The sequence below is a fragment of the Oncorhynchus gorbuscha genome, linkage group LG19 (assembly GCF_021184085.1).
Source record: "Oncorhynchus gorbuscha isolate QuinsamMale2020 ecotype Even-year linkage group LG19, OgorEven_v1.0, whole genome shotgun sequence".
NCBI lineage: Eukaryota > Metazoa > Chordata > Actinopteri > Salmoniformes > Salmonidae > Oncorhynchus > Oncorhynchus gorbuscha.
Genome location: NC_060191.1, coordinates 37,882,890 through 37,908,047, shown reverse-complemented (window position 1 = coordinate 37,908,047; position 25,158 = coordinate 37,882,890). Strand labels below are relative to the sequence as shown.

Below are 25,158 nucleotides of genomic sequence, written 5' to 3'. Positions count from 1 at the left end.
CACCAACCCGCCACACTCACCTGTGCCTCTCACATGAATTTATTATCACTCTGTCTGGTGATATCACCTCTGATATTCTTGGTATTTGATGTCTGGTTTCGCCTGCCCTCTAATATTCAAACTACATTCGACCTAACGGTTTGGAAAAAACATGAATGAGACCTTGAATCTACACCTCAAGGGCCACAGCTTGACAGTCATTCTCCTCCTATGATAATTCTTTGTTGTTTCTCTTTTGCACCCCAGTATCTCCACTTGCACATCGTCATCTATCACGCCAGTGTTAATGCTAAATTGTCATTATTTTGCCACTATGTCCTATTTATTGCCTTTACCTCCATAACCTTACTACATTTGCACACACTGTACATAGATATTTCTATTGTGTTTTTGACTGTATGTTTGTTTATCCCATGTGTAACTCTGTGTTGTTGTTTTTGACACACTGCTTTGCTTTTTCTTGTCCAGGTTGCAGTTGTAAATGAGAACTTGTTCTCAACTGGCCTACCTGGTTAAATAAAGGTGAAATAAAAAATGAAAAATAAAATTAAAAATCCTCTGGATATAGAGAAAAAGTCAAGCCAAAAAGGCAAAGGTGAGGACTTTTCCACTGCTGATAGGTGCAACAATAGCTGCCCGGCCACCAATCCTAGACTTTTAATCACACTATGTCAACATTGACTCAAGAGTGTACTCGGTATGCTTTTCATTTGGCCTGAACAGTTATACTGGTCCCACGAACCAGCAAGCTAATTGAGCTAGCATGTGCAAAGAGCCTATTGTGAAGGTGTACACTTTGCAGAGGCCACCTACATAAACCAGGTTACATTTATCACTATGGAACCACCAAAAGGCAAACATTTGACAGGTTTTTTCTCTCCTGTGGTCGGCCAGAGATTTGTTTGAAGCAGCTTTCCAAAGAAGGGTTTATTTGCCTGCAAAGATAGTTTAATAAAGTGTCCTTTCCTCTGTCAGGATATTGCATCAGTTATGGGGGGAGTTTTACAGTGGAGATGTCTCTTTTTAACTACACTGTTCTTGAGGAAGGTAGACTGTATGAGCCTAATGATTGAGTTTTAGTCTTCAGCCTCAAGTAGATTACAGACATTTCACATTGTGAGAGGGCATCCATCAAGTGAACCTAACCTTATCAACTGGATAACCATCCCTTGCAGAGAGGAACTAGTAAGCTTCAGCAAATTCACCATCTCCATCCCTCCTCTTTCAGACTTTCTGGCACCATGTGGTTACAGTAGGTAGGCCTACTGTGGAAAGCACAAACATATTTAGGGTCAAATTAAGGAGTCCCACAGGGCTCTGTTCTGGGGCCACTCCTGCCACTTTATATATTAATCAGAGGATTTGGACTACACTTTAATTTTTATGCTGACGACGCACACATACACTACGCTGGTTGAGAGAATGCCAAGAGTGTGCCAAAAGTGTGCCAAGAGTGTGCAAAGCTGTCATCAAGGCAAACGGTGGCTATTTGAAGAATCTCAAATCTCAAATATATTTGGATTTGTTTAACACTTTTTTTCCATATTAGTTATTTCATAGTTTTGATGTCTTCACTATTATTCTACAATGTAGAAAATAGTAAAAATAAAGAAAAAACCTTGAATAAGTAGGTGTTCTAAAACTTTTGACAAGTAGTGTATATGTCAGGACAAAAGGGGACACTGAAATGGTAACAACCAAACTGACAGACTGTCTAGATGCAATCAAGAGATGGATGCAGTTGAACTTCCTAAAACTGAATTGCAACAAAACAGAGCTTGTGCTTATTGGCTCTAAGGGTGCACGGAGAAAGATGAGCACATTCTAACTACCTCTGGATGACATCAAACCGCAAGTAAGCAAAACTCAAGCCCCTCATTTGAAGCACACATCAGCAGCATCAAGAAAGTTTCATTTTTTCACCTGGATAACATCGCTCAAATCAGGTCATTCTTGCCCACTGCGGATGCTGAGAAACTTGTACGTGCCCTAGTAACATCTATGCTTGACTACTGTAATGCACTGCTGACAGGAATCACAGTCAGGCTCCTGTCTCAACTTCAGATGATCCAGAACACAGCTGCCAGGATCCTCTCACAAACTACACAAAAAAAACACATCACCTGTTTTATTCAACCTTCATTGGCTTCCTGTTCAATACAGGGTTAAATGTAAGATTCTGCTGCTCACCTTTAAGGACCCCAAGGGTGATGCATTCCCCAGTACGCACACAATGATTATCAGACTCAAACAGCCTGGTCACACCAGCAACAAACCAGTGCAGCATGGGTGACAGGGCCTTCTCGCATGGGGCCGCTCAGCTCTGGAATGCACTACCTACACATGTCAAGGAGGCCTCTTCAATTTCCTTGTTTAAAACACAACTAAAGACCTACCTATTCAAGCTAGCTTTTAATGTTTGACCGCTTAATCTGCAATGTAAATTTTTGGGGTGACCCAACCAAATTCACATAGAAATCTGTTATAGATCTGCCATTCTACCATTCTAATTGAAGGCTAGTCTCATAAGCGGGTGATCTGGTCTATAGGTGCTTTTTCTGTGCTTTTAATTCTTAAGTTTATTTTTTTTCTTACATTCCGTTTTGTACACCAGCTTCAAACAGCTGAAAATAAAATATTTTGGGTTATTGAAAATATATTTCCCAACGGTTTAGATGGTACAATGATTCTCTACACTATTCATTGCTTGTTTTGTCAGATAAACTGAAATTAGGGAAACTATTCGAATTTTTGCAACCAGGAAATGGCAGAGTGATTTCGGCATATTAGCCATTAAAGTCTGTATTTTGTTTTAGTAGGTAATGGTATGATGGTGCTTGCTTTTCAATGTATCGTTGACAAATTTTGTCTGTGTTTTGTTTTCTACGTTATGCGTGTTGTGTCGGAAATGCAGTTTACAAATTAAAAAGTATTATTATTATTAAATTGATTGGAAACAATACACCCCATGATTAATGTTGATACGTCATTGTTCTGATTTGTAGGCTAAAATGTGATCTCTGAAAATAAACATCCCTCTGATCATAATAGACCTTCACTTGCGCAAATTGTGTTATTCTGTCATGGTCCTGAATAACTGTACTAACGGCCTAAGAAATACCTTCCTGCATCAAGAAGGAATCAGATGGGTAGGCTAAGCAGGTGAAACTCCCTTTACAATAGCAGGTGTTCGATCTGGGTTAGGCTAGGCCCTAGTCAGTCTTTCTAGCCTGGAGTATGTCTGGTTTGCCGTTGGCTAAACAAATGTCAGGTCAACCCTCGGGGGCATGAACGGGAAGTTATATCAGAATAGGTATGTATCGTCTTTGACTCTAAGGTGGGATAATTGGGGTCACCGGGTTCACATGAAAGGACCCGCAGACACCGTCCAAACAGTAGGCAAACATTTTGGTCTTGCCTGGTCTCTGGGCTCTCATTCTAAAAAAACACCCTAAATATTTGGATGTATGACTTTTAACATAATTTGGCCTAATAAAAATGTTAGATCTATTCTAAACTAATAATTTAAAACATTTCCATTAATACGTGTGCCTTGCAGTCGGCCTACGAGAAGCAAAACAAGAAACAATAGTCTACATTATCCAACGTCACTTCCCTCACATGCAAGTGATCATTATTTACTTATGTTTATTTATAAATATAAATATATATATATATGTACTTTTTCATCGCACCATTTAGAACTGGTCAGAGCACCATCGAGTATATGGACAATGTCCATACCTAGAGAATAATTCATAGAGAAAGTATCGTTACTTGGTATGACGCGAGGAGTTATACACCTTATCGTATCCTGGATGAGCGGCAGTTTCAGAGTTATTCACCGGATCGTATCCTGGATGAGCAACAGTTCCCGAGGGCCTCGCCCTTCCACCGCTGTCCCCTCCCCGGGGACGTTGTTACCGCTTCGTTTTCCCGCACCTTGCCTCAATGCACTGAAAGACGCAGCCAATTACGCAACACTTTATGATCAAATAAACCCTGTGTGTATGTGTGTGTGTGCGTGTGTGATGATGCATAGATTATTGTTCTTTTTTGCTATTATAAGCATATATTTGCCTATTGTTTATGATCAACATTAATCTGAACAGAGTTGGGGTCTTTAGCGGCGCCACTATTGAGTTTGTGACATAACACCTTTGTTGGAGAGTACACACTACAAAAGGGACTTCTCCATTTGGCTTACGCATTACCTGCTTTTGGTATCAGTCACAGTAGTTGTGGATTGTTGCCATAATCAGTATAATCAGATCAAATGGGCCATCATAATAGGTACTGTATATACCTACTGCCTCCCTTAGAGAGGGTTAGACATAAAGCCCCTTTAGGCCTAGGCTACATTGCAGTAGAACATATGTTGAAAATGTGTAAATACATTATGCAAAAGTTATAGGTGTATCATAAGCATAGGCTACATGGCCATGATGAATAACTAGGCCTATATTTAGATTATTAGACCTGATACAATTCACTATTCCACAGTCAAGGGTTAGTCTAATCTTATTGCTGCTCTTCTTTTGACAGATAATCCAATAATGTCTGTCTGTAAACAACAGGTTTCTATGGCACTGCCAAGAATAAACACAATAGGATTTGCTCTGATCTTACAGCGCCCTCATTCGGTTTTCAAAGTACATCGCGAGTGCAGTGAGGAGCTTTTGGTGTGATGTAGCCATAGAGTAGGATAGAGGCCTCCAGTGGTCAAAAAGCTATTTTAGCATGGGCAGCGCCATTGAATTCTTCCACCATTTTAATGTAGTCAACTAGGTGGGACTTCCAACTTCATTGGCTGATCCCTCCTGGTGACCCTGTTGGTATCATGTCCAACTGGGTCATCAGAAGGGATCAGCTAATCGTGAAGGATAAAATGTACTACTTCCAAATGGAGATTGCCTCAATGGCGCTGGCCATCCTGTCACAGACACTATAATGCCACAGATGAGTCATCTATGTATCTCTATGGATGCAGCCTCTGCCTAGCCTGCAGAGTTCCCGACGACGGTTTTCGGTGGAAGTGGAAAAAAAAGCCTGTGACGCGACATCCGCTGTTGGCGTCAACAAGGCGACAGTCTATTTGAACCATTCCGCCACATTTACCGAATTGGCTGAACCGGGCCGAAGATAACCTCTCCGGTAGTTTTGTTCTTGTCAAGATCAGTATGTAGGGGAACTAGTTTCAGACTGCGATGCCTCACATATGACGTTGGGTTGGATTTTCATTGGTTGTTTAGACTTGTTCACATGACCACAAGCTCGAGACGATATAGCCTATTTGGAACTGGTTTGCTCTGGTCGTTTCTCATTCTGGCATTACATTTTGTTTATCCACATGTAACCTGTAAATAACATTAACGACACTTTACTCCATGAAAGATTTCACACGGACTGGCCACATGATTTCAGGTATGGATATGAGGGCCATTTGTTTTTGTTTTACTCGCTTATATAGCCTTTAATCATCTAGGCACGTTCCAAACATCGAAACAATGTTATCGCTATAAGCTTTTGATGAAGGTATATTCATTATCAACGGGTACAATACTCATGCAATATCTTATCTACTTGACTGGCAAGTTCAGAAAATAAAAACAGGCAAATGGCACAGGTCTACACTGGGTATTCCACCCAGATCACTTTTCAATGTGCATAGGCAATTTATTCGTGGTACGGCACTCCAATTTACTGGCAAGGGAGAAAGAGAAACATAAACATAACATCTGAAACGATATGTTTTATCCGTTTTTATTTCACTATACCATGGATGTGGGAACAACGCATATCTGTGTTTGTCCATGACTTATTGCCAATTACCATGGGTCAAATTCCAAAAGTAATCTTATCTTCCCGAATGTCATGGTGTAGTTGAAGAACCATTTCAAGGGTGAAGCTTGAAAGAAACAGTATTTTCTCTAACGCTGACTCACCCCATAAGCATTCTTCCTCGTATTTCCCTGCAAATTTAGATTCGTACGAAGAGAGAAACCGACAAGGCCAACCACAAAAGACATGTTTTGTGCGAGGCTCCCTATTGAATTTAGCACCGACACTATGTAATTTGTTAGAATAAAAACACTTGTTATTGTTGTGTGTTAACCAAAATGGTCAACGTGATTCTGTTAATGTTCTGCCTTTTTAAGTTTATGTAGCGTATTCATACTCGCTCGAGCCCTGCCCTCAGTTGAGACGTGACTTGCAGGCGGGAGACAGCTAATTTAACTTCTTCTCAGAAACTGATGTTTCAGCCATATGTAAAATGCTTCTGCTTTTCTGGTACATTTTGTCCAGAAAACGCATATTTTCATATTGGAGTCATGAGCATGTGAAATACGTTCTACAAATTAAACGTTGAGCCATAAAATGTGCTCTGAAGGATCTCTCCTACTGTTTGTCAAATTATATCTATGGTGTGCACCATATATGCCTGTGCATTATCGTGAACACCTGCAAATACTCCTGGCCTGTAGCTTTGACATCAGTCATTCTTCTTCTATATTGTTAATGACACCCAGAACTTTCCTATTATGAATAGGTCTTGACACGCTCCCATAGAATTGGAGGGGCAGAGGCAGTGTGGAGACAATGGTGTGTCGTGGCTGGAATAACATTACTGACAGAGTACTGTACTCCGCCATTCATTGTGATATAGGGGCACAGTGAGTAAGGTCACTCATCAGGCACTATAGGGATACAGCTCAACATGGTTCCTGACACTTCGACGTCAAACAGAAAGGCACTTATCCCTAATTCCTGCTGTAAGTTGCTCTGGATAAGAGAGTCTGCTAAATGACTAAAATGTAAAAATATAGCTTGGTCTTACATGATTTGATGTAATTTTCTTCTGTTTCGTTTAGAGAGCCTTTTCTGAGCTGCATTTTCTGATCAGAATCCTGAAGATCTTTGTCCAAAGAGAATACTCTGTAATAATGATTTCTGATATTCCATATGAGAAGGTGAGGTTTTTGTCAGTACTGTTGTCATAAGTTTTTGGTAGAATTTTGTCTAAGTTTTCTAACTTGTTATTATCTTCTTCTGGTGCAGATGTGTGATGTGGAGTCCAGGAGAGAAGAGTCCTGCAGGAAAGGACAGATGGTATCAAACGTTAATGATCTTTACCAAGTAACCTAATGAAAATGGTGTCAAAATATGATTCAAACCTACAGTCAGACACACACTTTAGTCAATGGCCAAGAATGTGAGTCAAAGGGCAAAACCCTAAATCAATTTTCATGTGTATTTCTAGTCAATCCACCATGCATGAAGTCTGGAAATATCATCATTTAGCATATGGTTGCATCATAGCTATCAAAAAGTTGCATGCGAGACATTGCACTTCCGCCCTGCTCTTCTATACCAGTGATTGTCAGAAAGCAGCACTCGCTGGTGTAACAGTATAGCTTCCATCCCTCTCCTCGCCCCGAACCAGGGACCCTCTGTACACATCAACAACTGACACCCACGAAGCATCGTTACCCATCGCGCCACAAAAGCCGCGGCCCTTGCAGAGCAAAGGGAACAACTACTTCAAGGTCTCAGAGCCAGTGACGTCACTGATTGAAACGCTATTAGCGCCCACCACCGCTAACTAGCTAGTCGTTTCACATCGGTTACACTGGCTAACTTCACCTCTTGCACTGTTCAACTGACATTGGGCGCGTAATTCAAGTGATCTTCTGGGACCAATGTTTTCTAGAGCCCTGCCTGAGCCCTACCCATGCTAGTAACATTCAGGCCCTACCCAGACCAGATTGCTTTTGCCCAAAATCCCAAATAGCTTCCTCCATTAGCTATTCCTCTCTGTGTGTCATCTGCACCCTGCTCGCTCTGCATGCGATCTGCTTATCTTGGCTCTGCGTGTGTCTGTGAGTAGCCATAGTAATGGCTCTGCTTGGGCTGCTTAATGACGAGACTTGAGGGCACAGAGCATGGCTGTTAGCTACTTTTCTTCACTCTAAACTCTGACAACTCGAGGAACATTATTCTTTTTTTGTGATATAATCTCTCCTGTCTTTATATTTGAGATTGAAGCACTTTTAACACCTATGTGTTGGACCAAGTTCAAACCACACACCAGCCAGTTAGAGAGAGGGGAATCTTGGGAGTTGTAGGAATTGACTCAAACTTGCAATTGGGAACATAAGGACTGATCAGGACATTCAATGCTAAATATCTACTCGGGCATTGTTTTGAAATGCAATTTGTTGTGTGAATGTGTCTCCTATGGACTACTGAAAACAACAACCACTGAATTACAGAGGCAAAATAGTCCTTTGGGCAAAATAGTCCTTTCCCCAAACAGATTCTCACAGGACTCATGGGGATTATATACAACCTCTGTTCCATAACCGTTATCTCATTCCTCTTTGGTCAGGGTCACCTCTACATGACTGTGCTCCTGATCCAGCCACCTCTGTGTGTAGTATTATAGGTGTCTGCTGGGTCTCACTGGAGTGGCCACTCTGCTATTGGCTGCCCTGTTCCTCCAGACCCTGCTGCTTCCCGTGGTTAACTCCTCCCCAAACAAGCCCGGCTTCAAGCTCCCACTTCCTCTCGCTGACACCTGCACCGACCCCTGCAAGTGAGTGGGACACTGTAAACATCTTATTCTGCTCGTTCATACTCTATTATTCTGCAGCTTTAACTCATTTGTGGTTGCGTGTTTAACCACCATGGTCATGTTTTGCAGAACCGGTCCTATCATTAACTGTTCAAGGTTGTAGTAAAACGCTGACGCTTCCTTTCTCTATTCCAGAATCGTTCTGTTGGAGAGCATCCCAGAGGGGTTAGAGTTCAACACTAGTGTCACCAACCCATCCATCTACCAGGCTTGGCTCAACCTGATTAGTGAGGCTCGCAGTAGCGTGGACATTGCGTCTTTTTATTGGACGCTCACCAACAAAGATACAGGCACTCACGAGCCAACAGCGAATCAGGTGAGTGCGTTCTGTGATTGGCAGCCAATGCGATGTCAGATCTAACCTGTGGGTAGATGTGGGTTATTTTAGTCTAAACAGTTATGTTTTATCAATAGGGTGAGGATGTCCTGAATAGGCTAGTTCAGGTGTCTCGGAAGCTCTCTGTTCGCATCGCTGTAAATACACCAACAGAGTCCCAACCTCAGGAAGACATCAATCTCTTAAAAAGTTCTGGTAAGGGTTTCTCTGACTGCATTTATGTTTTCAATTCCATTGAAGTTAAACTGACACCAATCAAGCTGCTACCTACAGTAAGGAATTATTATTCTGTTTGCTTTTTGTTGTGATAATGGTAGCACATTTCTATCAGGTGCTGATGTAAGAGCCGTGAACATGCGGGATTTGACCACTGGAGTACTTCACACAAAGTTCTGGGTGGTAGACAACAAGCACATTTATATTGGCAGTGCCAACATGGACTGGAGGTCCCTTACCCAGGTGAGTCTTCTCTGTGCCCTCACACCCCTCCTCACCCCCACAATTTCTGTTTAGTTTGTATTTGTAAACAAAAACATCCATTGTTCAAAATGAGTTCCTTAAACCGTTTGAAGAGTTATGCTTGTGGTTTTTGGAGGAAATAATTACATGTTCTTTTCTAGTGTGAACATATCACAAGTTTGTAGTGTCGGGGTATTGTCTAAAATTAGCACATCAAGTGGAGGGAAGGTAGCTTTGGTTTAATCTGTGAAACTTGTCCTCTGTTGCTGTCCTGTTTAGGTGAAGGAGCTGGGGGCTGTGGTGTACAACTGCAGCTGCTTGGCTGCAGACCTGGAGAAGATCTTCGAGGCCTACTGGTACCTTGGGCAAAAAGATACACCCATCCCGTCACCTTGGCCCAGCAGTTTCAACACTCCTTACAATAAGGACACGCCCCTGCAGCTGCCACTCAACGGCACAGCCTCCAGCGTCTATCTGTCGGTAAGAATTGACTGAAGGCGCACATTTTCAGAGAAAGTAATCCAATAATTGGATCATATAATACAAATTGGACCGGTTTGTGAAGTCTGGTTATGACATTTTCCATATTCATTTTCTCTGGTCCTATGTTCAGCATACTACTATACTTCATTTGACTGTGCTGTACCCTCAGAGCTCTCCACCATCTTTCTGTGCTGCCGGGAGAACCAGAGACCTGCAGTCTATTCTCAGTGTGATTGAGGACGCACGGGAGTTTGTCTACATCGCTGTCATGAACTACTTGCCCACCATGGAGTTTTCACAACCCAAACGGTAAGCCTTCTATGTTAATGTATTAACCTCACCAAAGTTTGGTATTTTTGTATTCAGTGTATAATTAATAAAGCACACAAGGCCTAACCTTCTGTGTGGCGCCCACTGCAGTTACTGGGCAGAAATTGACACTCAGATCAGACGTGTGGCATACGAGAAGCGGGTGAAGGTGCGTCTGCTCATCAGTTGTTGGGCGAGCACTTCGCCTGTCATGATCCCCTTCCTGAAAGCCTTGGATTCAATGCAGGAACCCAAGGCCAAGCTGGATGTCCAGGTGGTGAGTAGGACCTCTCGCTACTCATGCTACTCATGCACTTTAATTATCATCCTTAGTATGTCAAGCTCCTGCAGAAGAGCAATTGTTGGATAATAAACTCTTCACTGTTTTACAGAAACTCTTTATTGTGCCAGCCAATCCAAAGCAGAAAGAAATCCCCTTTGCCAGAGTCAACCACAACAAGTACATGGTGACAGACAAGGTTGCCTACATAGGTAATTCTCTCTCCTAGATAGCATATGCACCAGTCATGCTTCTGTATCATTCCAATCAACAATTTATCATGTTAAAACCAGAGGTAACTTCTCATAATTTCTGCACATACCAGATCCCATGCACTACAAAATGCAACTCTATTGTGTTTCCCATTGATCACCAGGTACCTCTAACTGGTCTGGAGACTATTTTGTGAACACTGCTGGATCGGCTTTGGTGGTGAACCAAACGGCTGCCCAGTCAGTGGAGCCTACGGTCCAGGCACAACTACAGGCCGTGTTCGAAAGGGACTGGGACTCCGCCTACAGCACCCCAATCCACCAGCACGCCGACCTCAAAATGGTGTGTTAGATACAATACTACACTCTAGACCAGTGGTTCCCAACTCCTCGAGTACCCCCAATAGCACACGTTTTTGTTGTATCCCCGCCAAAAAAAACGATTGATTCAACTCATTGAGGGCCTGATATATAGTTGAAGCAGGTCTGCTTGTCTGGGTCTACAATAAAAATGTGTACTGTTGGAGGTACTTGAGGACTGGAGTTGGGAACCGCCGCTCTAGACTGTTGCAGGGCCTGTGTCCTCCAAGCCAGCATGGGGAGGAATTTAATGTAAACAGGCCAATATAGCATGTCGAAACTGGATTCGAAGCCCAATTAGTATTTTTTTTGTTGCCAAGTATGCACATTTCTTCTCTCTGTCCCTGTACACTAGTTCTAATCAGCAGCAGTTTCTGGGACGATTTCTTAAATTGCAGAACTATTTTTATTTATTTATATAATTGCAGGAGTAGCAGTAGATATGTACTGTACCAGAAGATGGGTAAAACTATGCTGCCCTCTGCAGCGTCAGTGTGTCTTATCACCTCAACGATCAAAACACAAGCCTGTGTTTTTAATGAACTTTGGGTAACTCTTTGGGAATACATCCCAGTGAATCTCAGGGATATTGCTATATTATGTGTTGAATGTTTGGACTGATGTTTCTAGGCATGCTGGTTTGATCCTTTTTTATTATATTTCATGTATGATTGGTGTGTTGTGCCTTGTTTTCTATGTAGCCTAGACTAGTTAAAAAAAAAAAATTCAATCATTCTGAGTCCTTCTTCCTTTCAAACTAGTAGGTTTGCCATAGAATTGTGCAGTAACTGGTTTCACATGTGTGCATTAAAGTCCAGAAAACGTATTTTTCTTGAATTTGCACTGCGTGGAGCGTGTCTTATGTGAGCAGTGCAGTGGAGAATGTTGTCAATGCAACTCAAAATAAGTGTTTAAAAGCACTGCGCTGCGTATTATTTGGCAAGCACTAATATTGTACGATATTGATTGCATTTTGTACACTCCACGACTACCTTTTATGTGGCAATGTCTTAATAAATTGAATTTAAACAGTTGTCTATTTCATTTTTAGCAGTTGTATGCACAAGTGTTTAGAATAACTAAGTCTATCCTCCATCTCTGATTTCATTAGCATGAGTAATGCATGCAAATTATACATTTATTTATCCATTGTGCAGTCAATCAATATGAAACTCATTACGACAACATTCTCAGAGGACTTTTAAAAAGTGGGTTTACTCGTATATTCAGGCCTGCTTTGCATTGGCAGAGTGTCTGATTTGTGTATTGAGGAGATCACGTTGGAAGCCCTCAGCTTTGGTACGGTACCGGCACATGTATCTGCTGAGCCCCCCCCCCCCCCTCCAGGAGACTCCGCAGTGGAGGTAGTGCTGCTGCATGGCTACAGCAGGCTGGGGGGGCCATAGCCCTGGTAGGAGGCCACCTCTGGATCTGAGGTCCATGCCAGCCACCATTGGCTACAATGACAGGAGTAGCCTTCAGGTTCCAAAGTTTTTACAGATTGAATTTCGAGCGTCTAAGTCATCCACCATAAAGATGAGGTAAGAATACAAGTATTTCTGTTACAATTCATATTTTATTGGTGATTTGGTAGCCTACGTTTGTCACTATCCTTTTTGATCTCACACACAGTTCTCAATGCAAACCACTGGTAATTAAAGTTTCACAACGCGATAATAGGCTTTCATATAGATTGATGAAAATTTTGGAATTTATACATACATTTGAGTCTAACACAGGCAAATTATAGGATGGATGTGTGTGGTTTGCCTTGACTTCATTGTAGACTCGGTATAAAGGTATTAGTAATGACCCTCGAAAGGTGACTTTGGGGTAGCCTAACATTGGTGGACAAAACATGCGCAGAACCAGTGTTGGGGAATAGTGAACTACATGTAGTTCAACTAGTAATTTAACTACATTTTGCAATAGGTAGTAGTTGAACTAAATTCAAATCTAGAGTGTTTGCTTTTTTGCCATGTAGCCGTTTATCTAACTACTGGAACTACACACTACTTTCTTGTAGAAACAAAATAAAATATAGGTGAAGTAGGCAATCATTTCCTTTCTTGCCTAATTCTCTCTTTTTTTGCTTAGGCAGTTTGTGTTGACAGTTTTTGTTTTTGTGTAGGCTAAAGTTCATAAGTTCTGTTAACATATGACCCCAAATTGATCTGACTTGCAATATGTAGTCTATGACATTTCACAAAGTAGTTTGGATGTAGTGAACAACGTTTTCAAAGCAACTTTTGTTAACTAAACAATATTTTTCTTAAGGGTAGGGTAACTTTAGTGTATCTTAACCAGTGGTGTAAAGTACTGAAGTAAAAATACTTTAAAGTACTACTTAAGTAGTGTTTTGGGGTATCTGTACTTTACTTTACTATTTATTTACTACTTTACTTTACTATTTACTTTACAACTTTGACTTTTACTTCAGTACATTCCTGAAGAAATGTATGTACTTTTTACTCCATACATTTTCCCTAAGACCCAAAAGTACTCGTTACATTTTGAATGCTTAGCAGGATATGAAAATGGTCCAAATTCACACACTTATCAAGAGAGCATCCCTGGTCATCCCTACTACCTCTGATCTGGCAGACTCACTAAACACAAATGCTTCATTTGTAAATTATCTCTGAGTGTTGGAGTGTGCCCTGGAGTGTGCTTAATATAAGGACCTAAAAATGATTTGCACTATATATTTGATTTGCACTAAACTATATTTTCACTGCCCAGAATAATAAGATTGATAAGATTATTTGCGATCATTAATATTTGAAGATTATTGAACAATACCCAGAACACCAGAGTATAATATTTGTCACACTTTGAACCATTTAGGACCCCAAACAAAAGGATAATAGATAAGGGCTACATTCAATCTTATCATAGAAATATCATTATTGCTAGCTCGATTGAAATTTAATGGCAATGTTTTCTGAGACTGCATTCATGGTAAACACATACTATATGTCGGAAATCACCGTTAAATTTGAACCAGGAGCTTCAGCCAGGGGTGCAACTTTCATTCGGGACGGGGGGGATATGTCCCCAGTTTTATAATTGGAATGTGATACAAGGTGTGCTTTAGGACCATGAGGACAAGTGGGCTGTTTGGAGCGTTTAAACGACTGGATAAAATAAATATAAACTCAGCAAAAAAAGACACTAATAGCTTACAGACAGTTGGCAATTAAGGTCACAGTTCTGAAAACTTAGGACACTAGAGGCCTTTCTACTGACTCTGAAAAACACCAAAAGAAAGATGCCCAGGGTCCCTGCTCATCTGTGTGAATGTGCCTTAGGCATGCTGCAAGGAGGCATGAGGACTGCAGATGTGGCCAGGGCAATGAATTGCACTGTGAGACGCCTAAGACAGCGCTACAGGGAGACAGAACAGACAGCTGATCGTCCTCGCAGTGGCAGACAAAGTTTGAAAGTCATGGCAACCTTGTTTTTTATTATTTTATTTTTTTACCCCTTTTTCTCCCCAATTTCGTGGTATCCAATTGTTTTAGTAGCTACTATCTTGTCTCATCAACTCCCGTACGGGCTCGAGAGAGACGAAGGTTGAAAGTCATGCGTCCTCCGATACACAACCCAACCAGCCGCACTCCTTCTTAACACAGCGCACATCCAACCCGGAAGAAAGCCACACCAATGTGCCGGAGGAAACACCGTGTACCTGGCAACCTTGGTTAGCGCTCACTGCGCCCGTCCCGCCACAGGAGTCGCTGGTGCGCGATGAGACAAGGACATCCCTACCGACCAAGCCCTCCCTAACCCGGACGACGCTAGGCCAATTGTGCGTCGCCCCACAGACCTCCCAGTCGCGGCCGGTTACGACAGAGCCTGGGCGCGAACCCAGAGTCTCTGATGGCACAGCTGGCGCTGCAGTACAGCGCCCTTATCCACTGCGCCACCCGGGAGGCCCAATGAGGATCTTAATATATACTAAATACTCCCAGAATTAAAGCTATGGGGTTGTCTTTTTTCTCCCTGCATTTATCACATTCATTATGTTAAACCTTCTCAAGGTCAAAAGAAGTACATTATTTACAAGTTTAGTTAGGTTAACATGAACCATTTCATCATTCAGGTTCCTGCCTTGGATGACTGCTCCCAGTACCAACAGTCGATCATTGCCAATTATGGGCAGCTTTTGTGTGCCGGGCATTTCAGACGCCTAGAAACAAAATATGCATGTTTTTTTCTTTGCTAGTTTGATCAGTTACCTGATTGGCCGTTCAGTATTTATTGATTCAGATACATTTGAATGTTAAACATTAGTTTTAGTCTGATTAGTAGAGTATATTGCCACATTGTAGTAGCAGCGTTTGAGCACTGGTAGGCAGCATTGATGCAGTTTCCATAGCTGTGGCGAGGTCAGATGGCGTGCAGTACTGCTTTGCATTCTCATCATTAGCTCTAAGACAACATTTTGACAAGACCTTTTCTTGCATGTGTTAATAACCACGTCATGGATGAATTAACAGCCATTATCAATGCTTTGTGGATTGTCAGGGAAGGCTCTCTGTAAATGTAGCAATTTGAGGGTCTGTGTGGAACTGTTCCACAATCCACCCAACCTAATCTCAGAGGCCTATTAGTCAGAATAAGGTATGCACTGGACCATGATAAGGTACAGTCTGCACTGGACCATGATAAGGTACAGTTTGCACTGGACCATGATAAGGTACAATCTGCACTGGACCATGATAAGGTACAGTCTGCACTGGACCATGATAAGGTACAATCTGCACTGGACCATGATAAGTTACAGTCTACACTGGACCATGATAAGGTACAGTCTGCACTGGACCATGATAAGGTACAGTCTGCACTGGACCATGATAAGGTACAATCTGCACTGGACCATGATAAGTTACAGTCTACACTGGACCATGATAAGGTACGGTCTGCACTGCACCATGATAAGGTACAGTCTGCACTGGACCATGATAAGGTACAATCTGCACTGGACCATGATAAGGTACAGTCTACACTGGACCATGATAAGGTACAGTCTGCACTGGACCATGATAAGGTACAATCTGCACTGGACCATGATAAGTTACAGTCTACACTGGACCATGATAAGGTACAGTCTGCACTGGACCATGATAGGGTACAGTCTGCACTGGACCATGATATGGTACAGTCTACACTGGACCATGATAAGGTACAGTCTGCACTGGACCATGATAAGGTACAGTCTACACTGGACCATGATAAGTTACAGTCTGCACTGGACCATGATAAGGTACAGTCTACACTGGACCATGATAAGGTACAGTCTGCACTGGACCATGATAAGGTACAGTCTACACTGGACCATGATAAGGTACAGTCTACACTGGACCATGATAAGTTACAGTCTGCACTGGACCATGATAAGGTACAGTCTACACTGGACCATGATAAGGTACAGTCTGCACTGGACCATGATAAGGTACAGTCTACACTGGACCATGATAAGGTACAGTCTGCACTGGACCATGATAAGGTACAGTCTGCACTGGACCATGATAAGGTACAGTCTACACTGGACCATGATAAGGTACAGTCTGCACTGGACCATGATAAGGTACAGTCTGCACTGGACCATGATAAGTTACAGTCTGCACTGGACCATGATAAGGTACAGTCTGCACTGGACCATGATAAGGTACAGTCTACACTGGACCATGATAAGGTACAGTCTGCACTGGACCATGATAAGGTACAGTCTGCACTGGACCATGATAAGGTACAGTCTGCACTGGACCATGATAAGGTACAGTCTGCACTGGACCATGATAAGTTACAGTCTGCACTGGACTTCATAGTGAACACAGATGTGCATCAGATCTCATAACAATTTCTGTAATGCCATGTTGTCAGGTAGAGAAGTATGCAAAGCAGAGACCAGAGTTTATTTTAATTTCCCTGTGCCAGTGCCTTCACCCAGTGGGGAAGAGGAGGGAGTGGTACGTGCCTACTGCCTACAGCCATGGTGGTCGATTGGCCGTGCAGTCCTCTATCAGGAGACGATGCCTCTCTCCGAATGTCCTGTGTTTACAGTGGAGCCGCCGCTCTGAGCACCACCCTGGAACAGCCGCCCGCCAGCCCACCCTCCTCACCCCTAATCACTCAGACTACCCCCTACTTGCCTGCTTCCTGCCCCTTAGAGGGAGTCAACGCTGCACTCTCCAACTTTCCCACCGAATTTGATATTGATTCTGTAGGGCTAACAATTTGGTCTGAATGATGAACATGTCATATGGCCTTTCCCACACAGATGCTGGTGTTACTGGACTTAGTGGAACAGAAAGATCCCGAAGATGACCTTACATACCAGTAAGGAGGAAGGATATTGGTTTGTGTGTAGGTACAGTAGCCAAAGGGTGTTTTCCTTTGATAGAAATGTTCCTACTAAAAGAACAAATGCACTTTAATTACCATCCTGTCGTGCCAGTGGGCAGGTGTGGTGACGAGGTTGCATACAGTAGTCGTCACTCTCCTCCCTGCCTGGCGCTCCCCATGCCGGGCCCAGGGCCTTTTGGAATTCCACTACAACCCAATGAGTGGCCCACCCATCTGGGTGGTTCTATTCACCCAGGGGAGTAAGGGCAAGGGGTGGGTTTGGGATGTACTCTTTCCAAATGGCCTGGAATGAGATCTCTATCTTAATTGATATCTAGCCATGTAATCTAACATAGAATTCAGAACCCAAGCCTGATCTCGCCTTTTGTCGCTCTCCATGGAAGTGTAGTTACTGGGCTGTAGTTTTTCACCCCCTCTGTCCCCTCTAGCTCTCATTTTCTACCCCTATGATCCTCTCCCGTCCTCTCCCTTTCCAGATTCTTTAGGCTGGACCAGATGCAGACGAGGGGCATGCCTTTGCCGTGCTGGTGCCGCAGGGGACTGTCTGTAATGTCTCCATCAGTGGTGTCTGGCTCCACCGTGGGCAGCAGATGTCTTTGAGATGGGTTCGTCTTCCACTGCGAGTTTGCTTCCCTCTATCCCAGCCAATAGCCCAGGAACCACATTTCTCTTCCAGTTACATCAATCAGTTCCATGTACACAGTTTCCAATCCACACACTTAGACATGGTGGGCTGCATTTGGTCCCGGAGGATTTGGTTTGTAGCCACAATGATTTCTTTCATTACGGATGATGATTTTATTCATTCAACTATTGCCATGGTTTGTTGCTCGCTGATGTTCCCTAACCCTTTTCATGTTTTCCTTAGTTGTGTATTCTGCTTTGTGACTCTAATGTCTGCTATCGCGTAACTGTAGGACCAGTGGCTGGAGGTTCTGCATGCAAGTGATGGCAGCTGGAAGGACCATCAAAGCAAAGGATTGAAAAGGCATTGCGGAGGACCAGAGGATCAAAGCCCTGGTCTATTGACCAATCCTTTTTTCTATTTTGAATTTTACCCCTTTTCTCCCCAATTTCGTGGTATTCAATTGCTAGTAGTTACTATCTTGTCTCATTGCTACAACTCCCGTACGGGCTGGGGAGAGACGAAGGTCGAAAGCTATGCGTCCTCCAAAACACAACCCAACCAAGCCTCACTGCTTCTTAACACAGCGCCCATCCAACCCGGAAGCCAGCCGCACCAATGTGTCGGAGGAAACACCGTGCACCTGGTGACCTGGTTAGCGTGCAATGCGCCCGGCCCGCCACAGGAGTCGCTAGTGTGTGATGAGACAAGGATATCCCTACCGGCCAAACCCTCCCTAACCCGGACAACTCTAGGCCAATTAAGCATCACCCCATGGACCTCCCGGTCGAGGCCGGCTGCGACAGAGCCTGGGCTCGAAACTAGAGTCTCTGGTTGCACAGCTAGCACTGCGATGCAGTGTCCTGGACCAATCCTTTCTAACACGATGTCCAACACAAATCTATTATTGAGATGAGTAGCTCAGCCCAAAAAAGTAAAATCACTATTAACAATTTGTCCTGTTCATAGCAGTGAAAATGTTTACATTACTTGTTATAAACAGATGGTTTTTGATGCAATTCTGTCACGTACACTATTAGTCATGTTTATGGAAATGCCAAAAGGTTAGTGCCATCAGGACTATGTGTGACCTTTGGATTTGCTGCCAAGTTTATACTACATTTATGTGGGAAATAAAGTACTGTTTTGACCCTGAACTTCTGTTCCTTGTCTCCTTGTGCTTTTGAATGACATCATGCAATTAGGATACCTCCTTTTAACCACTTCAAGTGTTATTGGATCAGCTGTTGGCAGTTATGAATAGTCAGCAACAACCCTTAGATTTCATCACATTCAGGGGATATTCTCATGCACCCCAAGTGACAGCAAATCAGGTAAGCGGCGGAGTAGATTCAAACTCTGAATTCTGATACCACCAGGTGAAAGTTGCGTTGGTTTATAGCTAATCAAGTGTGGATTATAAAAAAAATATCTTCAATAGCCTTGTATTACTTAAAATGTGTTCATTTTAGGGTGTAACATTTTTATTGCAGAATATTGATAGGATTATTAGAAATGTTAACATACTGTAGTTGCCAACCATATATCTCCAATTGTATGTCAGGATGTTATGTTTGGGTGATTAGCATCCTGAGTATACTGTGTAATTTATAAGTTCCTGTGGGAAATCACATGATTTAACTATTCACAGTTCATTAGAAATAAAAGTACTGAGGGGTTTCCATCTGGTTGCTTTGGTTGTGTCACGTCCTGACCATAGAGAGTCGTTATTTTCTATGGTAGAGTAGGTCAGGGCGTGACTGGTGGGGTTAGTCTAGTTTATTATTTCTATGTGGGGTTCTAGCTTTGTTTTTCTATGTTGGTGATTGTGTATGATTCCCAATTAGAGGCAGCTGGTAATAGTTGTCTCTAAATGGGGATCATTTTTAGGTAGCTTTTTTCCACATGTGTGTTATGGGATATTGTTTTGAGTTAGTGCACGTAGCACCTCTGTAGTCACGGTTCGTTGTTAGTTTATTGTTTATTTGTTTTTGTCTTTGCTAAGTTTCACTTTATCAATTAAATTATCTGGTCCGATAATTATTCCAGCCAACGTGACAGGTTGCCTTCCTGGACCTCTGCTAGAGCTCTTTCTCTCTGTCAGGGAATCTTCAGTCCTCTCAGCAAGGATGGATGAATCAAGTTTCCACCAACTTCTAGTTATTGAATCATTGGAATCATGTGTGATGAATGTGCTTTTGTGCTTGTGTTTAAATGTAAAGCTCAGACTCAAAGTCTAAACCAAAGTTGCCCAACTGGTGGCCCGGTGATTTTATTGTATGTAAAATAAATAAATAATATGTTTTAGAACGCCTACTCATTCAAGGGTTTTTCTTTATTTTGTACTATTTTCTACATTGTAGAATAATAGTGATGACATCAAAACTATGAAATAACATATGAAATCATGTAGTAACCAAAAAGGTTCTTCAAAGTAGCCACCCTTTGCCTTGACACTCTTGACATTCTCTCAACCAGCTTCATGAGGTAGTCACCTGGAATGCATTTCAATGTGTGCCTTGTTAAAAGTTATTTTGTGGAAATTAGTTCCTTAATGCGTTTAAGCCAATCAGTTGTGTTGTGACAAGGTACAGTAGGGTTGGTATACAGAAAATAGCCATATTTGGTAAAAGACAAAGTCCATATTATGTCAAGAACAGCTCAAATAAGCAAAGTGAAACAACAGTACTTCATTACTTTAAGACATGATTAGTCAATACGGAACATTTCAAGAAGTTTGAAAGTTTCTTTCAGTGCAGTCGCAAAAACCATCAAGCGTTATGATGAAACTGGCTTTCATGAGGACCACCACAGGACCGCCACATGTGAAATGTCAGAATAATAGTAGAGAGAATGATTTATTTCAGCTGTTATTTCTTTCATCACATTCCCAGTGGGTCAGAAGTTTACATACACTCAATTAGTATTTGGTAACATTGCCTTTAAATAGTTTAACTTGGGTCAAACATTTTGGGTCGCCTTCCACAAGCTTCCCACAATAAGTTGAGTGAATTTTGGCCCATTCCTCCTGACAGAGCTGGTGTAACTGAGTCAGGTTTGTAGGCCTCGTTGCTCGCACATGCTTTTTCAGTTCTGCCCACAAATTTTCCATAGGATTGAGGTCAGGGCTTCGTGATGGCCACTCCACTACCTTGACTTTGTTGTCCTTAAGTAATTTTGCCACAACTTTGGAAGTATGCTTGGGGTCATTGTCCATTTGGAAGACCCATTTTCAACCAAGCTTTAACTTCCTGACTGATGTCTTGAGATGTTGCTTCAAGATATCCACATAATCTTCCTACCTCATGATGCCATCTATTTTGTGAAGTGCACCAGTCCCTCCTGCAGCAAAGCACACCCACAACATAATGCTGCCACCCCTGTGCTTCACGGTTGGGATGGTGTTCTTCGGCTTGCAAGCGTCAGCCTTTTTCCTCCAAACATAACAATGGTCATTATGGCCAAACAGTTCTATTTTTGTTTCATCAGACCAGAGGCCATTTTCACAAAAAGTACGATCTTAGTCCCCATGTGCAGTTGCAAACCGTAGTCTGGCTTTTTTATTGCGGTTGTAGAGTAGTGGCTTCTTCCTTGCTGAGCGGCATTTCATGTTATGTCAATATAGGACTCGTTTTACAGTGGATATAGATACTTTGTAACTGTTTCCTCAAGCATCTTCACAAGGTCCTTTGCTTTTGTTCTGGGATTGATTTGCACTTTTCGCACCAAAGTATGTTCATCTCTAGGAGACAGAACGCGTCTCCTCTTGAGCGGTATGATGGCTGTGTGGTTCCATGGTGTTTATACTTGTGTACTATTGTTTGTACAGATGAACGTGGTATCTTCAGGCATTTGTAAATTGCTCCCAAGGATGAACCAGACTTGTGGAGGTCTACAATTTCTTTCTGAGGTCTTGGCTGATTTCTTTAGATTTTCCCATGGTGTCAAGCAAAGAGGCACTGCGTTTGAAGGTAGGCCTTGAAATACATCCACAGGTACACCTCCAATTGACTCAAATGATGTCAATTAGCCTACCAGAAGCTTCTAAAGCCATGACATCATTTTCTGGAATTTTACATGCTGTTTAAAGGCACAGTCAACTTGGTGTATGTAAACTTCTGACTCACTGGAATTGTGATACAGTGAATTATAAGTGAAATAATCTGTCTGTAAACAATTGTTGGAAAAATGACTTGTGTCATGCACAAAGTAGATGTCCTAACTGACTTGCCAAAACTATAATTTCTTAACAAGAGAAGTGTGGAGTGGTTGAAAAAAAGTTTTAATGATTCCAACCGAATTATATGTCAACTTCTGACTTCAACTGTATATATCATTAAGTTAAAGTCGCATTCAAACATGGTATCTTTTTTGTTTATATTTAAAACGTTGGCCATTGGACATAAACATTCCACAAAAATTTGGAAATTGCAAATTCTACAATGAGTGGGTTGGGAGGAATCAGTGTGGATAATTGCAAGCATTGCAATGCAATCCTTATCCTGCTATTCCGTGGAGTAGCTGTGTGGTCCCAAGTCTAAGATTAAGGGTTTCTTTTCCTAGTTTAAAATTATTAACATTCAACATGAAGCATTAAAAACAGCTGTTAACTCGGAACTACAAAATCTTGCTTTAGTGAGTTCAAGACAACTGGGAACTCAGGAAAAACTTTCATCCAACTCAGAATTGTAAATTCAGAACTCGGGCTTCTTTCTAGAGCTACAACCTGAAGATCACTGACATCATCATGATTCAATTTTTTATTTATTTTGAGCTCCCGGTTGTCTTGAAATCACCATTAATCCAGAGAATGTCAGACTTTGATGACAAAATTTGTCTGAGAAGGACCGCCGCGCCACTTTCCTGGTCAAATGAGCACAGCACAAGAAGGTGAGTCCAAAAATGTATGCTGCTGCATAAATGATGTAATATGCCAGGGAGATATGTATACTGTAGCTAAGAAAGTAATACTAAGTGTATGTTGTGTAGTAAGCTGTTAGTAGCCCTTGTGCCTCACCCTAATAATTTGGTCTATTTTCACCTCTTAATTTTGCTTACTGTTCTGACTTGGTGGTGCACAAATAGCCTATAACCTGTTTTTGAGAAATGTCATAATCTAATATTGTAAGAGCTTTCATTTTCTGCTTATATGCCCCCTTTACTTATCCTACGGTTCTGACTTGGTGTACAGGGAGAACACTGTAAGAATGGCCCATGTTCTGAATTCTGTTGCTGTACATTTCAAAAGTGCTGAACAAATAGTTATATTAACTACGTCCGTCCTAGCCCGCTCATTAATGTCTTAATCAAAATTACGCATGGCCTCTTATGCGCTTGTCGTCCCCTTGGGCGATAGTTTGTACATCTCAGTTGTCAGTAGAAACCACATTTGTTTAAGCAAGTCAGCCATATCCGCTATGTTTTTTTAAAAGGCAGTAAATGTTGCTGAATGAACTGTTTCACTGCCAGACAAGGCTTCGCTGATAGCAAGGTGTAGCAGTGGTAAGGTGTTGGGACTGCTGTTGGGACTCTGCTGTTGGGACAGCTTTAAGGAGGCCCTAACAGTTTGTGGGCATCGTTTGTCACTGTTATAGTCCAATTAATGTATTATTCAGTGTTGTGTTGTGTAGTAGCTTTGCTGGCATGCATCCCACTTGTTTTTTTGCCCCACCAAGACTTACATGCTAAAATCGCCACTGGGCATGCTTCAGATGCCTTACATGATCAACAATATGCTCGGGTAGTACTTCACTGCATTGACTCAGCTCTTAGTCCCTGTGAAGTGATTACACTATTTGGAATCAAGCTTGAAAAACGATTGTTGAACCCTTTCCCCAAGTTCTCACATTGTCCCTCCAGCCTCATGGCTCATAGCTAGTAGTGTTACTAGTGTGTGACTGACTGTACAGTATGATCATCTTACTAGGCTGTCTGTTGGCCTGTTTACCACAGGATAGGCAGGGGGAATGTGTTTTTCTTTTGATTATATTGTGGCTTATTTTGAGCTCTGTCTGACATGGTGTCCATTGGCCAGTTAACACTAAGCCTGCTTGGGCTGGGGCTAAAGCCGCCCCGCCACCGAACAAAAGAGCAGGGCTTTACCAGGGGGACACCCAAACTGCTGACTCTCAACTTGAGCTAATGCGGCCCCATTCTGTCCCGTCTCGCTCCTGTCGGCCACTCTCTCTCTCCATCCATCCATCCCTCCCTCTCTATCTATCCCTCTTGCTCTCTTTTTCCCCAGCCTGGGACACTCTTTTTACACGCTAGCCCAGCAACGGCCAGGTCTTCCACCAGCCTACTGACAGACAGACAGAGTGCTAACCTTCAGATAATTATCTGTCCATCCAATTGCACCCATCTCTCTTTTTGTTGTTGTTAGTTTCTCAGTGTGTCAAGTGTGTTTGTGTGTGTGTGCTCTGTGGGTTTGCGTCTCTTCGTACCATGTGTGAGTGTCTACGTGGGATATTCAGAGTCACCTGGACACCCTCTTCCAATGCAGGTCAGTAGGGATGTGGGATCTGCTATTCATTAGCCCCGTTGTGATAGACATTGCTTTGTTGAGTTGCATTCAATAGATGAGTCTCTGGTGACACAATATTGATGAGTAACAACATTGACTTATTCTGTCTTTTTTTTAATTTATTTTTTTACCTTTATTTAATCAGGCAAGTCAGTTAAGAACAAATTCTTATTTTCAATGACGGCCTAGGAACAGTGGGTTAACTGCCTGTTCAGGGGCAGAATCAAATCTATTGGTTAATCCAATGTATTTTTATTGGAAGAAATGTGTGTTCCAAAGTGGCTTTTATTTCACATGAACTGTTTTTTTTATGAAGAGATGCAACTCAAATCAATTCTTAGTTTTAACCATCCACTTGCTTCAATGTCATGATGTGTGGTAGCACTAGCAACTCCTACCACTCCAGTTGACCTCCCTTCTGAAACATATCACAGACAAATTCCATCTCTTGCTCTTGTTATTTATGTTAAAGGGTGGTTCCCCACCAAGTCTCTTGACTATAAATACACCTAGACGGAGGGCCTTGTCATGGTGAAATGAGAAGAGGATATGAGCATTGTTTA

General features: G+C 42.2%; 1 protein-coding gene and 1 long non-coding RNA gene across 3 annotated transcripts in view; one reads left to right on the top strand and one right to left on the bottom strand.

Moving 5' to 3' along the window:
* Window positions 1-3,937, bottom strand: part of LOC124004659 — a 27,013-nt gene extending 23,076 nt beyond the window's left edge. The window contains exon 1 of the long non-coding RNA XR_006833503.1: window positions 3,804-3,937. This is a non-coding gene — a long non-coding RNA (uncharacterized LOC124004659). The remainder of the gene's footprint in view (window positions 1-3,803) is intronic.
* A 1,107-nt stretch (window positions 3,938-5,044) lies between these two features.
* Window positions 5,045-12,109, top strand: LOC124005800 (5'-3' exonuclease PLD3-like). 2 transcript variants are annotated; one of them, XM_046315358.1, is made up of 13 exons: window positions 5,045-5,424; window positions 6,668-6,773; window positions 6,873-6,971; window positions 7,060-7,110; window positions 8,439-8,596; window positions 8,771-8,951; window positions 9,050-9,167; window positions 9,304-9,431; window positions 9,711-9,911; window positions 10,084-10,223; window positions 10,335-10,500; window positions 10,616-10,715; window positions 10,880-12,109. In XM_046315358.1, the coding sequence occupies exons 3-13, from the start codon at window positions 6,945-6,947 to the stop codon at window positions 11,065-11,067; spliced, it is 1,458 nt and encodes a 485-aa protein (XP_046171314.1). In that variant the 5' UTR covers window positions 5,045-5,424; window positions 6,668-6,773; window positions 6,873-6,944; the 3' UTR covers window positions 11,068-12,109. The 2 variants fall into 2 exon arrangements, with proteins under 2 accessions (XP_046171314.1, XP_046171315.1); XM_046315359.1 differs by lacking the exon at window positions 6,668-6,773.
* Window positions 12,110-25,158: the final 13,049 nt, after the last annotated feature.

Bases quoted from the DNA above. Each gene is read 5' to 3' on its own strand.
- LOC124005800 (XM_046315359.1), top strand. From the start codon at position 6,945: ATGATTTCTGATATTCCATATGAGAAG. The intron at 8,952-9,049 runs GTGAGTGCGTTC...TTTTATCAATAG, and splicing joins ACGAGCCAACAGCGAATCAG to GGTGAGGATGTCCTGAATAG. The intron at 10,501-10,615 runs GTGAGTAGGACC...ACTGTTTTACAG, and splicing joins CCAAGCTGGATGTCCAGGTG to AAACTCTTTATTGTGCCAGC.